Consider the following 12,601-nt stretch of genomic DNA (forward strand, 5'->3'; position numbering starts at 1 on the left):
GTTGGCTCTGCCGGGGGTCTCGAAAGGCCGGTCTGTTCGGCGCCTCGGGGCGGTCCTTGGTAACCATCCGAGGTGACCTGAGGTGTCACGGGAAGTGGGGGGGAATGCGGAGGGGGACATGGAGGGAAATCCCAGTCCGAGACGGGAGGTCGGCTTGGAGGGAGGGAGGAGGGGAAAGAGGAAAAAGCACTTGGGGAGGAGAGAACGGGGAGGGGGGCAAGAGGACGCAGACAGGAAGCCAGAGCCGAAGGGAAGAGGAGCGGCGGCGGCGGCGGCGGCGAGGGGGCGGAGTTGCCGCAGCGGCCGGCCGAGGGGCGGGCGGAGGGAGGGGGTGTGTGCGCGGGTCACATGGTCGCAGCTGCCCTCCCCGTCAGCCGCCCTCGCCGCCGCGGTGCGCTGGCTGCAGGAAGCCGCCGCGCCGCCGCTTTTGTTGTCGGGGACTCGCGAGGAGCGCCGCTCGCCGGCCGCCGCCGCCCTCTCTCACTGCAGCCCGCCCTCAGGCCGCGGGGCCCGGGTTCCGGGCGCCCCGCCCGCCCTGCCCATGAGGGGGCCCCGCGACCACCGCTGCCTCCAGCCTGGGGCGGCGCGGCGCTGAGGCGGAGGCGGCGCTGCCACTTCTGCGGGAAGCAGGCAGGCTCGGTCCCCTCCCGGAGGGCACCATGGAGGTGAATGCGGGTAAGAGCCGGACTGCAGAGGGTGGGGGCACGGCGGAGGGGGCGCTCGGATCCGGTTGGGGCACTTCGGGTGGCGGCGGCGGCGGGGGGTGACCCCAGGACTGGTGGGGTGGGCTGCTGCGCGGTGCGTATAGGCTCGGGCTCGGTTCCCGCGTCGCCCCCCGGGCCTCTCCACGGCCGCCCTCCCGGCTTCCTGCAACGCCGCAGCGCGGCCCGCGGCGCCGGCCCGGCCCCCCCCTCACATGGCCGGGCCGCGCGAGCCACGTGCGCGCTGTGTTTACGTTCCGCGGCGCGGGCGCCGGTTGGCTGGGCGGGCGCGTGACGCGGCATTACATAATGGGCGCTGAGGCGGCGGCGGCGGGCGGGGACACGTGAGGCCGTTCGGCTCGGTGACCCATATTCCCTGGGGCCGCAGGGACACGTGGGGGCGGGTGCGCGCGCGCCGGCGGGGAGCGCCGCAGCCTCCCGGGAGGCCCCGCCCCTTTGGAACCCTCCGGGCTGTGACGTGGCCGCGATTCCCTCCTCCCCCGCGGGGTTGCACATTGCGGAGGAGGCCGCGCGTGCGCGTGCTGGACCCCGCGCCCGGGCGGTCCCGAAGTGGGCGCGGACGCCGCAGTGCACCGGCTGCCGCCTTACGGTCGGGGAGGTGACCTCGACGCGCAGAGCCGGGGCCAGGCAGACTGCTTGGGCCCCAGACCTTGCGGACACTGAGGAAGAAGTGCGGGTTTCTTGGGGAAGACTTGGTGCTTCCTCAAAGCGAGACCCCTCGGAGCTCTGAGGAGCTTAGATCCTGAGCAATGCCTGGTAGCTGGGACGGCACCTGCCCTTGTTATGATGCTGCTTCAGTATTTCCAGGAAAAATGGTTGCTCTAGGACGTGACCTATCTTACACACGGTCATAAAAAAGGCTCGAAAATCCCCTCGGGCTGGGAGCCTATAGGCACACCCATAGCTAATCTTTCAGCTCACGTAGGGTCGGGATGACTCAGGTGATCCCAAGTGACCCCGAGACTTTATGAAAGACTGGTCATTGTTTATTTAAATTGATTTTTTAAAAAGATTTTCTTTATTTATTTGACAGAGAGAGACACAGGGAGAGAGGGAACACAAGCAGGGGAAGTGGGAGAGGGAGAAGCAGGCTCCCCACTGAGCAGGGCGCCCGACGCGGGTCTCCATCCCAGGACCCTGGGATCATGACCTGAGCCGAAGGCAGACCCTTAACGACTGAGCCATCCAGGCGCCCCTAAATTGATTTTTTTTTTAAACGCATTGGTTGCCGACCTTTCTTGAACCTGATCCACAGAATTTGGCTTTATCAATATTTTTCTAGTTATATTTCCTGTTACAATGTCACAGAACAGTACTGTGCTCCCTTCTCGCCTTTTGCCTGCCCTTAATGATGGCCCTTACACCTGAGGCCAGCGAGGTTACAAAAGAAGCTAGTTTGTGATGAGCTCTGGGTGTTATAGGCAACTGATAAATTATTGAACACTACGTCTGAAACTAATGATGTACTATATGTTGGCTAATTGAATTTAAATTAAGAAAAAGAAGCCAGTTTATGTTTTTTAAGTTATTATATGCACTTTTTAAAAACGATAGCTTCGAAACAAATGTGCTGTGAGTTTTCCACCAATGTAAAAATGAAGACATTTTCTAACTGTGTTTTAATTACCTCTGGGTCTCCTTAGCCTTTGAGGGAATTTTTAAAAATTGGGTAATCTGTCCTGGAATTAAATTTTTGCTTGATAAGAATGTAGAGATTATTAGGGTCAACCTTTTTCAACCTAGCTTTTAGCATGAATGAATTCTTCCAGATTTGTAGCCTTGTAAGGTGGGCTAGCTCAGGAGGCTAGAAAATTTTTGTCTGGTTTGAACCTTCCTGGAACAGTATCACTGATTTTAATCTTGCCTCTTGGAGCTACAGATAATAAAACTTCCTTTGGATCACTGTTGAACATACCACTCCAGTTCTTCCATTTTCAGTTCTCATTACTTGGTCCTTGCTCAGTGTTGTTTTGATCATCATCCTTGTTGCCCTTTGGGCTGTAGCAGCCAGAAGTGAACAGACTCCTGTGGAAGTGATTGGATAGTTACCAAGTTCCAAGTTTCGGATTCTGCTGCAAATGAATTCTCTGGCAGGCTCAGCTTTTGTGGCTTACTGGCTTTGCTGACTCACAGGAACCTTGCAGTCAACTAGGACCTTTACATGTGAACTATTTTGAAGCTAGGTTTCACCCATTGTGCAGATAATTGACCTGAAGTGTAGGAATTTGCAATTATTTTTAAGTTTTCTCTTGTTCCTTTTGGCTCCATTTTCAACCTGTCTCAAGGTGTTATCCAGTACATTAACAATTTCTGCCATATATCTGTTAGAGGGAGCATTGGGAAGCATTCCCTTCAATTTCCCTTAAATTGCAGATGTTGTCTAGGGTGGGGTCAAATTCAGTGCTGTGTGGCTCACCTCTGACCCATCCGTTTGATTGATACTGTATTAGTACAGTGGTGAATACACATTCAACCAGTGACCATTTCATCTAACTTTTATGACATAATTGTGTTTTTACCTTATCCATGACTAATGCAGATATGAAATAGTGAAGTGGCAGAAATTGACTATATACGTTTCTGTCACAGATTTTGGGTGAATATACCAGGTTCCTTAAAGTAAATGATAACTCACTGCACAAACTTCATAACATAGCTGTAATTCACATTTTTAAAAATTTGGAAGACGTTCCCACATAGTTCATTCTTGTTTTTATAACCTGTATTTCTCCTAACTTGGAAATAAAAATGTCAGAGAGCAGTAACAGTAAAGAAGTCAGTTGGAGAGAGAAACGGCAAGATCATGGGAAGACTTAGAAGTGAAGTAGACTAGTCAACGGAGTTAAGATATTCAGAAGGTGGTGTGGAAATAACCTCCAGGGAAACCACTGGGTCCATTTGACCCACTCAAAATTAAAGGAATGAAGAAAGGATAGGGAGGGTTAGTTTTGTTTGAATTCTTTAGTATGATGGTAAAATAATATTCACCAGTGTCTTTGGAGTACTTACTATGTGCCAGGCCCTTTACATGTGTCACTACTTTGACACCACACTTTAATTCTATGAAGGCAGGTATTGTTACCATTTGAAGATGAAGAGCTAAGTAGATTGAAGTTAATTAACTTATCCAGGCAAGTGGTGCAGCCAGATTTTGAATCCACAAAGTCCACTTGGGGAGCACAAGCTACTATGCTGTATTAGGTCTAAGCCCACATGACATTTGATAGTATATGCACATCTTAGTGGTCTTGTCTTCTTGGGGGTAAAGGAAATAACTGCAGATCCACTTGATTTGTAGTGGTATAGGGTCGTAGCTGATGGAAAAGGGGCGGGTGTTAGTAAAGCCTCCTAATCTCCTCATTCCTTTCTTTCAATCTTGTTGCTAGTCAAACTGTTTTTCCCCCAGACCCTAGGTTACATTTGTGTCTTCCCCCTCCCCCCTTCCCCCAGTAATTTACATGGAGAGCAAAAACAGTATTTTACAAAATAAGACCAGATTTGTCATCCCATTTTTTGTTTTCTTAAATCTCTTACATGGTATATCATTTAGTAATTTGCATGTTCTTCAAGACCCCACTTATTGTCACCTTAGCTGTGTTTGCCCCTTTTGATCTTTGCCCTCCTGAGTGCTTTTGTGTGATCCTCAGCAGTTCACAGTAAATTTGTATGAAACAGTGCTCGCATTGCATTGGAATGAATGATTAAGACAGCTGTTTCCTCAGTTGGTCTACAAGGCTTTTTAGGGAAGGGACCACGTTGTTCTATGGAGCCCTGACGCTCAGGACACAGTTGGAAGGTTAGTGCTTCAGTTAGATCTATTATATCATCCTGTGAGTAGAAATTATTAGTAACCTACTTAAAATGAGAAAACTAAAGCTTCCAGGTGGTAAATATGTTTTGTTCTAAGTCACAAGGCACAGTCATGAGTTGAACTCAAGCATTCTTTCCAGGATGGTGGGCAGTGGGAGTGAGAAGGTTTTGGTGATGGGCAAGCCTAGAATTGGGGTAAGAAAACCCCAATATATGGCGAGCAGTAAGTGTTTCCCAGCAGTATAAAATTAGATATTGACTTCTGGCTTGTCTGAAGTTGACCACTGGGTAAGCCCTAGCCTGGGAACCTGGCCCAGCTCCAGGGATTTTTTTCCAACTAAAAATAGAGAAGACTGCTTCAGCTAATTTTAGCTTGAGGCATCTAAGAAGTGCATTCTGCCTGTTTCTGGAAGTGTTGGGACTTGCTGGTTCGGGGATTTTACCTTTCTTGCTTTATCATCAAAAACCATGTATGTAAAAAGCACTTTAATAATCCCCTTTTATGAACACCATTTCGGTCTTGTAATAACTCTAGCAGATATTCCCATTTTATAGAAGGTGATTCAGTTTTAGAGAGATTGAAAGTGGCTTGCTTGCACAGGTCTTCGCATAAGAGATAATAGTTTATACTCTGGCCTTGGCCTTCAATCCTGGCCCTGCCACTTAGTAACAGTGTTTATATTAAACCTCTCCGAGCTCTGAGTTCCTCCTATGAAAAATGGGATAATCGAAGTAAATACTTGTGAGGTCAAAATGTGATAGGAAGTTGTGTCACTTTATTCTTGGTATTCAGTAGGTACTTGAGGACTTGCAGTTTTCACTTCCCTTTCTTCAATAGGTTGAGGAACTATTAGATGTACTCCTTAACTTTCTAGGAAATTAAAATGTGACCGTTTGGGTTACTAACCATCAGATCAGTAGATTGGTGTCCGGTAGCAAGAGTGGATGCTAAGACAACTAAATCAGTGTTGAAGGTCTTGCTAGGAGCATGTAGCTGCTTCTAGATGGGTCATCTTTGATACCATGATGCCTGGCACAAATGCTTGTTGAGAAGGATTGTTAAACTCCCTAAAGATAGGAATTGATATTAACTGGATTGATAGTAGCTCAGTGATTTTTCTTAGGTTTGATTTTGGAGGTTTTGAAAAGAAGGTGCATTTTGGGTAGTTAGCAACAATACCTTCCATTGCTCAGTCAGTGTTTTAAAACAGTTATTAAGCCATTGGGATAGCTCTGATTTCTGCAAGTTTATTTCTAAGGTGAGGTAGTCAGAATATCTTGTGAACATAAGTGGCTCTCTCAAATGCTGGCCCTAAGAAAGTCTTACTTTAAGGAAAACCATCACTTTCTCATCTTTTACTATCTTGAGATGTAAGAGAATTTACCACCTAAAGTGGTAGTACTTTAGTAAGGTAAATAGCTGTGAGACGTTCCTTTGGGAGTTTATTGAAGACTAAGAATAATATTTTCCTTTGCATTCTATTCTGAGTGTGTAGACATGTGAAAAAAGTAGCAGTTTGCTAACACCTGGAATTTCTTTTTTTTTTTTTTTTAAAGATTTTACTTATTTATTTGAGAGAGAGCGAGAGAGATCACAGAGGGAGAGGGAGAACCAGACTCACCGCTGAGCAGGGAGCCTGATGTGGGGCTCGATCCCAGGACCCTGGGATCATGACCTGAGCTGAAGGCAGACGCTTAACGACTGAGCCACCCAGGCGCCCCAACACCTGGAATTTCTAATGTGAACTTCAGATCTCTAAAATTTTATGAAAACAGATGGCACAGTGGTTTTACCCAGTAACATGACATTTGCTAGCCTTCCAAGTTAAAATTGTTTCTCTCTGGATTCACAGTATATTAAGGGTATTCAGGCAGTTAGTCAATGAAAACATCAACTTTTAAAACTATGAACCAATTTGTGCTTTAATTCGGTGATTGTAGCTATTCTTTTGTGCAAAGAATTGTTTGGGGGAACTTGTTAAAAATTAAAAATGGTCATTCCTGAGGGGCCTTCTCTAGTCTGGGCAGGACCTTGGAAACATGTATTTTGAAAAAGTACCAGGTGGTTCTCATGATACGTATTTTACATAATTTCTCTGGATGATGAGAATAAACTCAAACTTAGGAAGTTTTTCCTCCTTGTGTTTGGAGTTTTAGGAGTTTCAAAATCAGTAGATGAAATTTCTGTTATCAAAATTACCCTTGGTCAGTGGGGCACCTGGGTGGCTCTGTTGGTTGAACATCTGCCTTGGGCTCAGGTCATGATCCCAGAGTCCTGGGATCGAGCCCCGCATCAGGCTCCCTGCTCCACGGGGAGCCTGCTTCTCACTCTCCTTTTGTCCCCCTCCCCACTCATGCTCTCTCTGACTCTCTCTCTCTCTCAAATAAATAATTAAAATCTTAAATTAAAAAAAATTACCCTTGGTCGCATTTTCTTCCATTGAGCACAGATAAAGACATTGGCTTGTGATAGTCCCAGTTTTACTGTGTAACTATTTTATTGTGTATCAGTATCACCAAGAGGTTGATTAAAGTTTCTGATTTAGTAGATCTGGAGTGGGGCCTGAGAACTTACGTTTCTAATAGATTTGCAGGTGATGCTCTTGATCTAGGGACCACACTTTGAGAATGACTGGTTTATAGGTGGGAAACACACTGAAGGTCTAATACTAATCATAAAGCTCTGGCTTCACTCTGGGAAGATGATAAGCACGTGCCAAGAGAACATTTGGGAAGTGGGTTAGTCTAGAAAGACCAGAGTCCCACCTCCTACTTCAAGACTGATAGCAGGCATATGTTTAATGAATGGAAAAGTGGATGGAATTCTCCACATATTTATATTTTTTGTCTTTAAAATTCAAGTACATTTAGTTGCATGTATGCATATTAAATTTGTGTATGATGAACACTGTTGTGTTTTTCTTGGCATGGTAGGTGCTGTTTTAACTTCTGGGTTGTGACCAAAATCCGTAAGAGTTACAGTTTTACTTTACTTCTCAGGAACTTCCCATCCTGGATATGTATAATTGGTACTTAAATACATGTCTGGGATCTTATTTCAACAAAACAGACTAAAAGTGACCTAAAATTCTTCTGTCCATTTTTTTCTTCTCTTTTTGTTCTTCTTGTCTTTTTATTCTTTGGAATTGTTTTGGCCTCAGCATTTTGCTGTGTGTGTGTAGTTATAAAGTATGGCTTTTATCTAAAAAAAAGATTGGGGAATCATTTTTCATTAGCAGAGAAGTTTATTTCAGAGTGAATGCTTAAATTGCAGTTGTTACTTAGGGAATGTGCAGAACTTTCCGTTATTACTCTGTATAGTTATCTAGATTGTTGTCAGAAATGCCCTGTTTTGCTTGTGACTTTCTAGTAATGTTTTATGATACTTGGGATCTGTCCATATTATTTAAAAAAAAATTTTTTTTTTTTTTAAGATTTTATTTATTTGCGAGAGAGAGAATGAGAGACAGAGAGCATGAGAGGGAGGAGGGTCAGAGGGAGAAGCAGACTCCCCGCTGAGCAGGGAGCCCGATGCGGGACTCGATCCCGGGACTCCAGGATCATGACCTGAGCCGAAGGCAGTCGCTTAACCAACTGAGCCACCCAGGCACCCTGTCCATACTATTAAACGTGGGCTTCACAAAGGCAGAGAAGTAGGTCTTAAAAATATTTATGGCAGGCTTATTACTTGTAAAGCATGTATAGAAAATTAAGACACACTGTGCACTTAGGCGCTTATAGGCTAGTTGAGAAAGAGATGGAAACAGGTAAATAGTAGGTTTAAATAAGAGCTCAGGACAGTGATAGAAGAGAGATAATTTTACCTTTGTATCTGATGCACATCGAAAAAGCCCATAAATGTTTGTTTTTTTTTTAAAGATTTTATTTATTTATTTGAGACAGAGAGAATGAGAGACAGAGAGCATGAGGGGGAGGAGGGTCAGAGGGAGAAGCAGACTCCCTGCCGAGCAGGGAGCCTGATGCGGGACTCGATCCCGGGACTCCAGGATCATGACCTGAGCCGAAGGCAGTCACTTAACCAACTGAGCCACCCAGGCGCCCAAGCCCATAAATGTTTGTTGATGATAGAGGGAAGAGGAAAAGAAACCACAGTAGATCTTGGCAGAAAAGATGAGAATTAGTTGTTTGGCCTGGGATTTGGAAAAATAATATATTTGGCTATGAGATTATTCTTGCAGCATTTTATGTCTTTGACAGAAGATGTTTGAAATTATACTCTAAGAATAATTTTAAATACTGTTTCTTAACCTGGGAGGTTTACAGTCTCTAAGAGGCCAAGACCAGTTTTCACCAGGGTTGTGGAGGTTATATTGGTGCAGTTGTGGGTAGTGTTTTGAGAGTAGCTCTGTGGAGAGAGAATTAGCATCAGCCTTAATGTTATTCTCTTATAGCATGCATTCTTTCAGCCTCTTTTAACATTTACTGTAAATAGCAAGTCAGAAGAACAGGTGGTGAGTCTGGATTCCTTAAGAGCTGTTTACAGATAAGTGTGTCTGCAAGTCCAGTGGCAGAAGCCCGTGGGGAAGGGGGATCGTGGAACTGGTGATTAGTGGGTAGTCATAGAAGTTTTCAGGGATCTTTTAGGAAATATTCTGGGAGCAATAGCTATGAAAGTTCCCCATTTTGACATAAATTATCTGGAGTTCCAAATGTTACATCTGTTCTTGGTTAACCTGTGTTTTAGCCAAGTGCTGGGGGAGGCAAATGAACTCATTGTTTGTAGGATTGTGTCACTATAATGAAGGAGGCAAAGAGAGGACCAGAAGCAGACTTATTATGAGAAAAAGTTTGTTTACTCTAAGCTATGTAGTCAGGAAGGTTTTTCATTCCTTTTAGGAAAAGATTTAAAAAAAAAAAAAAAAACCCTAGAAAATGAAAAGCTTTAGGTTTGGATCTTGGTGTGCTCAGAATAATTAAGCCAGTAAGACCTTCTTATTTTTTGAATTAGTGGAAATGATTGTGCTTCGAACTTTGTGGAAGCAGGAAGAATAGTGGGGAAATAAGGAAATTAGTTACTTTCTCCTTTTAAGGGTGAGTGGATATTTAGTCAGCAACCTGTTTCTAAAGTTAATGACTTTACTATTCAGATTTGGAAAAATAGAAAACATATTGTCATGTATCTAATTATGTGAATTCTCCCCTCTTTTCTAGGAGGTGTGATTGCCTATATCAGTTCTTCCAGCTCAGCCTCTAGCCCTGCCTCTTGTCACAGTGAGGGTTCTGAGAACAGTTTCCAGTCCTCCTCCTCCTCTGTTCCATCTTCTCCAAATAGCTCAAATTCTGATAACAACGGTAATCCCAAAAATGGTGATCTCTCCAATATTGATGGCATCCTGAAGAATGATCGAATAGATTGTTCTATGAAAACAAGCAAATCGAGTGCACCTGGGATGACAAAGAGTCATAGTGGAGTGACAAGTAAGTTACTTTAGTTTTCAAAGGTTGGTGCCATTAATTGCAGGTGGGGTTTATTTTATCAGTTTTTCATTTGGGTGTCATTTCACCCCCTTTTGGGTAATCATAGTTTAGTAGTTAGGTAAGAAATCAGTGATGATTTTGAAAGTTACAGCCTAGGGGTTGTCATAATTGGTTCTTGCCATGGAGCAAGATACATGATATGCACTCTGCCTGCCCATGTTTCCTTTAGGGTATCCCCTTTTACCACATTTTCACAGTTGCCTTTCTTCTGGACTCTTGGTACTGAATCTGGTTTCTGAAACAGAGTACTTGTTATGGGAAGGGGTTTGCTTTCATGCTGTTGGAGCTGGGAACATTTGGGATTAGAAAACAAAGCAGCATTGGGATAACTAAATGAGTGGTGGAATTTGGACCCCTGAGTGAGTGTGGAGGTAAGACTGGCTGATACAGGGGGGAATGGTGCCTGTAGGTGAATTGAACTGAGTATCATACAGCAGCCTGTGGAGACATCTGTTTACACCTCTGTTGATTGACTCTTTTATCTGACTTCTTAATTCTTATTGAGGAAAATTGTTTTTAGTTCTGGTTGCATCTATATGGTGTAAAGAAACTCTAGATTTATAGAATTTCAGTGTATGTTTAAAATCATCAGGCTCTCATAGATATTTTTGGCAGTCCCATAAACTGTGTTTAAAAGAAAACTAAGATTTCTTTGGATTTGTTAATTTGGTGTAAAGATTTTTCTTTCCCATTGTAAAAGTAAATATGAAATATGTATCTTTTAAAAGTACTTAAAAGTTGAATAAAATAAATTGAAATCAGTTAGAAAGAAAACAGTTGAAGTTTTTCTTCCAGCTTTACACTTTTGTGTCTGTTTGTGTCTTAGAATTTAGTGGCATGGTTCTACTGTGTAAAGTCTGTGGGGATGTGGCATCAGGATTCCACTATGGAGTTCATGCTTGTGAAGGCTGTAAGGTAAGCTACTGATTCTGGGGTTAAAGAAATTGGAGTTAGCCTTTCCAATTTCCACAATTGATAACCTGGGAGGATGAGAGAAGTCAGCAGCTACTCTTAAAGTTTTAAGCATTTTATGTAGTATATAAATGTAACTTGTTTTAAAAAAAGTATTTTTATTCTTTATTTTTTAAAGATTTTATTTATTTATTTGACAGAGAGAGACACAGCGAGAGAGGGAACACAAGCAGGGGGAGAGGGAGAGGGAGAAGCAGGCTTCCCGCTGAGTAGGGAGCCCGATGCGGGGCTTGATGCCAGGACCCTGGGATCATGACCTGAGCCGAAGGCAGACGCTTAACAACTGAGCCACCCAGGCACCTCGAAAAAGATATTTTTAATTCAGTGAAAATATTTCTTTTTTCTTTAAGATTTTGATCAGAATAAATTTGCTATCTCACTCAAACTTAATTATGGTATGAAACCAAGTGCACAGATGCTTATTCATTAATGCATCAGGCACTATTCCAGGTGGTGGGGAAATAGCAGGGAGCAAAACAGACAAGGCACTGCTGCCTTGTTGGAACTTAGTTTAAACCAAACTTTGAATAGGTCTTCTCAGATATGTTGACATTCTGATATGTCAGATATTAGGAGTCGGGAATAATTCCTACATACTTGTAAAAATGTGGTATCTTCAGAAGTAGTGCCAAGTGAGTAAAAGAATCTTGAATATAAATTGAACGCTTGGGAAACCTCATTTTATTTTTAAGGTTCGTTGAATATTTCTTGGTTAGAGGGTCAGCTAATTCCAAGTAAGATAGTCTATGCCTCCTACTTCTATCCAGGGAGTCTCTTTCTCTTTTTAAAAAATCTGACACAACTATTTCTCCTGAGTATCAAAAATTAATATGGCCAAGACATTTGCTCTTGCTGTTTTCTCACTGAAAGCCAGGAGCAGGAATCCAGCTTGGCAAGATATGATGGGTGAGCAAATTAAAGAATATACATGATGGAAGAAGAAATATTTTCTAGGGTAGCTCTGAATAAATTGTGAGTTTTGTAGCTCTTAATGGCTGGGTCACTTCACAAGACTAGTCAGTATTTAATATAGAAGTAGCACTTTTCCACTGTATAAAAAATTCTGTACTGTTTTACTCATTTTTTTTTTAATAAGAATGTGAAATAATTGTAGAGCAGGCATCATTCTCAGTTTATTGCTAAAGAAACAAAAGCACAAGCAAATGAGCCTAATTGTGTATTCTTGATAAATACACATAACTGTTCTGTACCTTCTTAGAGATATGTCTAGTTCATATATTTTTGTGTTCAAGTATAATATTGCAGTAATAAAATTTAAAAATACTGTATTTCAAAATTACACAGATTCATGAAATGTGTGGTTAGTTATGATATTCAGGGAAACTGCAATTTAAAATTTTGGTAATTGTGCCCTTGACTTTTCTGTTCTTCTGAGACCATGAAGCTGGAGCTCTTTAAAGACCCATCACAGAGCACATGCTTAAGTTGTTTGTATAGTAAAGGCAGTTATTTGTAGCCATCTAGCTGGGGACTGTCTTTCCTTGGATTGCTAGCTGCTCTGCGGGTGTGTGGCGTCACACGTACCTGTTGCTGACAAAGTAGCCAGGAATGTCTGGCACATGCACGTAGACCTTGCT

General features: G+C 43.3%; 1 protein-coding gene across 2 annotated transcripts in view; it reads left to right on the forward strand.

The window, feature by feature from the left end:
• The first annotated feature begins 369 nt into the window (after positions 1 to 369).
• Positions 370 to 12,601, forward strand: part of NR1D2 (nuclear receptor subfamily 1 group D member 2) — a 29,830-nt gene continuing 17,598 nt past the window's right edge. Inside the window, exons 1-3 of one of the 2 annotated variants that reach the window (XM_045903887.3) lie at positions 370 to 675; positions 9,705 to 9,971; positions 10,858 to 10,946. In XM_045903887.3, the coding sequence (XP_045759843.1) occupies positions 660 to 675; positions 9,705 to 9,971; positions 10,858 to 10,946 (372 nt within the window). In that variant the 5' untranslated portion in view covers positions 370 to 659. The remainder of the gene's footprint in view (positions 676 to 9,704; positions 9,972 to 10,857; positions 10,947 to 12,601) is intronic. The other variant, XM_045903886.3, reaches the window with a different exon arrangement.

Source organism: Mirounga angustirostris, unplaced genomic scaffold, assembly GCF_029215605.1.
Source record: "Mirounga angustirostris isolate CCGP_5_RB_7025 unplaced genomic scaffold, mMirAng1.0.hap1 SCAF_1, whole genome shotgun sequence".
NCBI lineage: Eukaryota > Metazoa > Chordata > Mammalia > Carnivora > Phocidae > Mirounga > Mirounga angustirostris.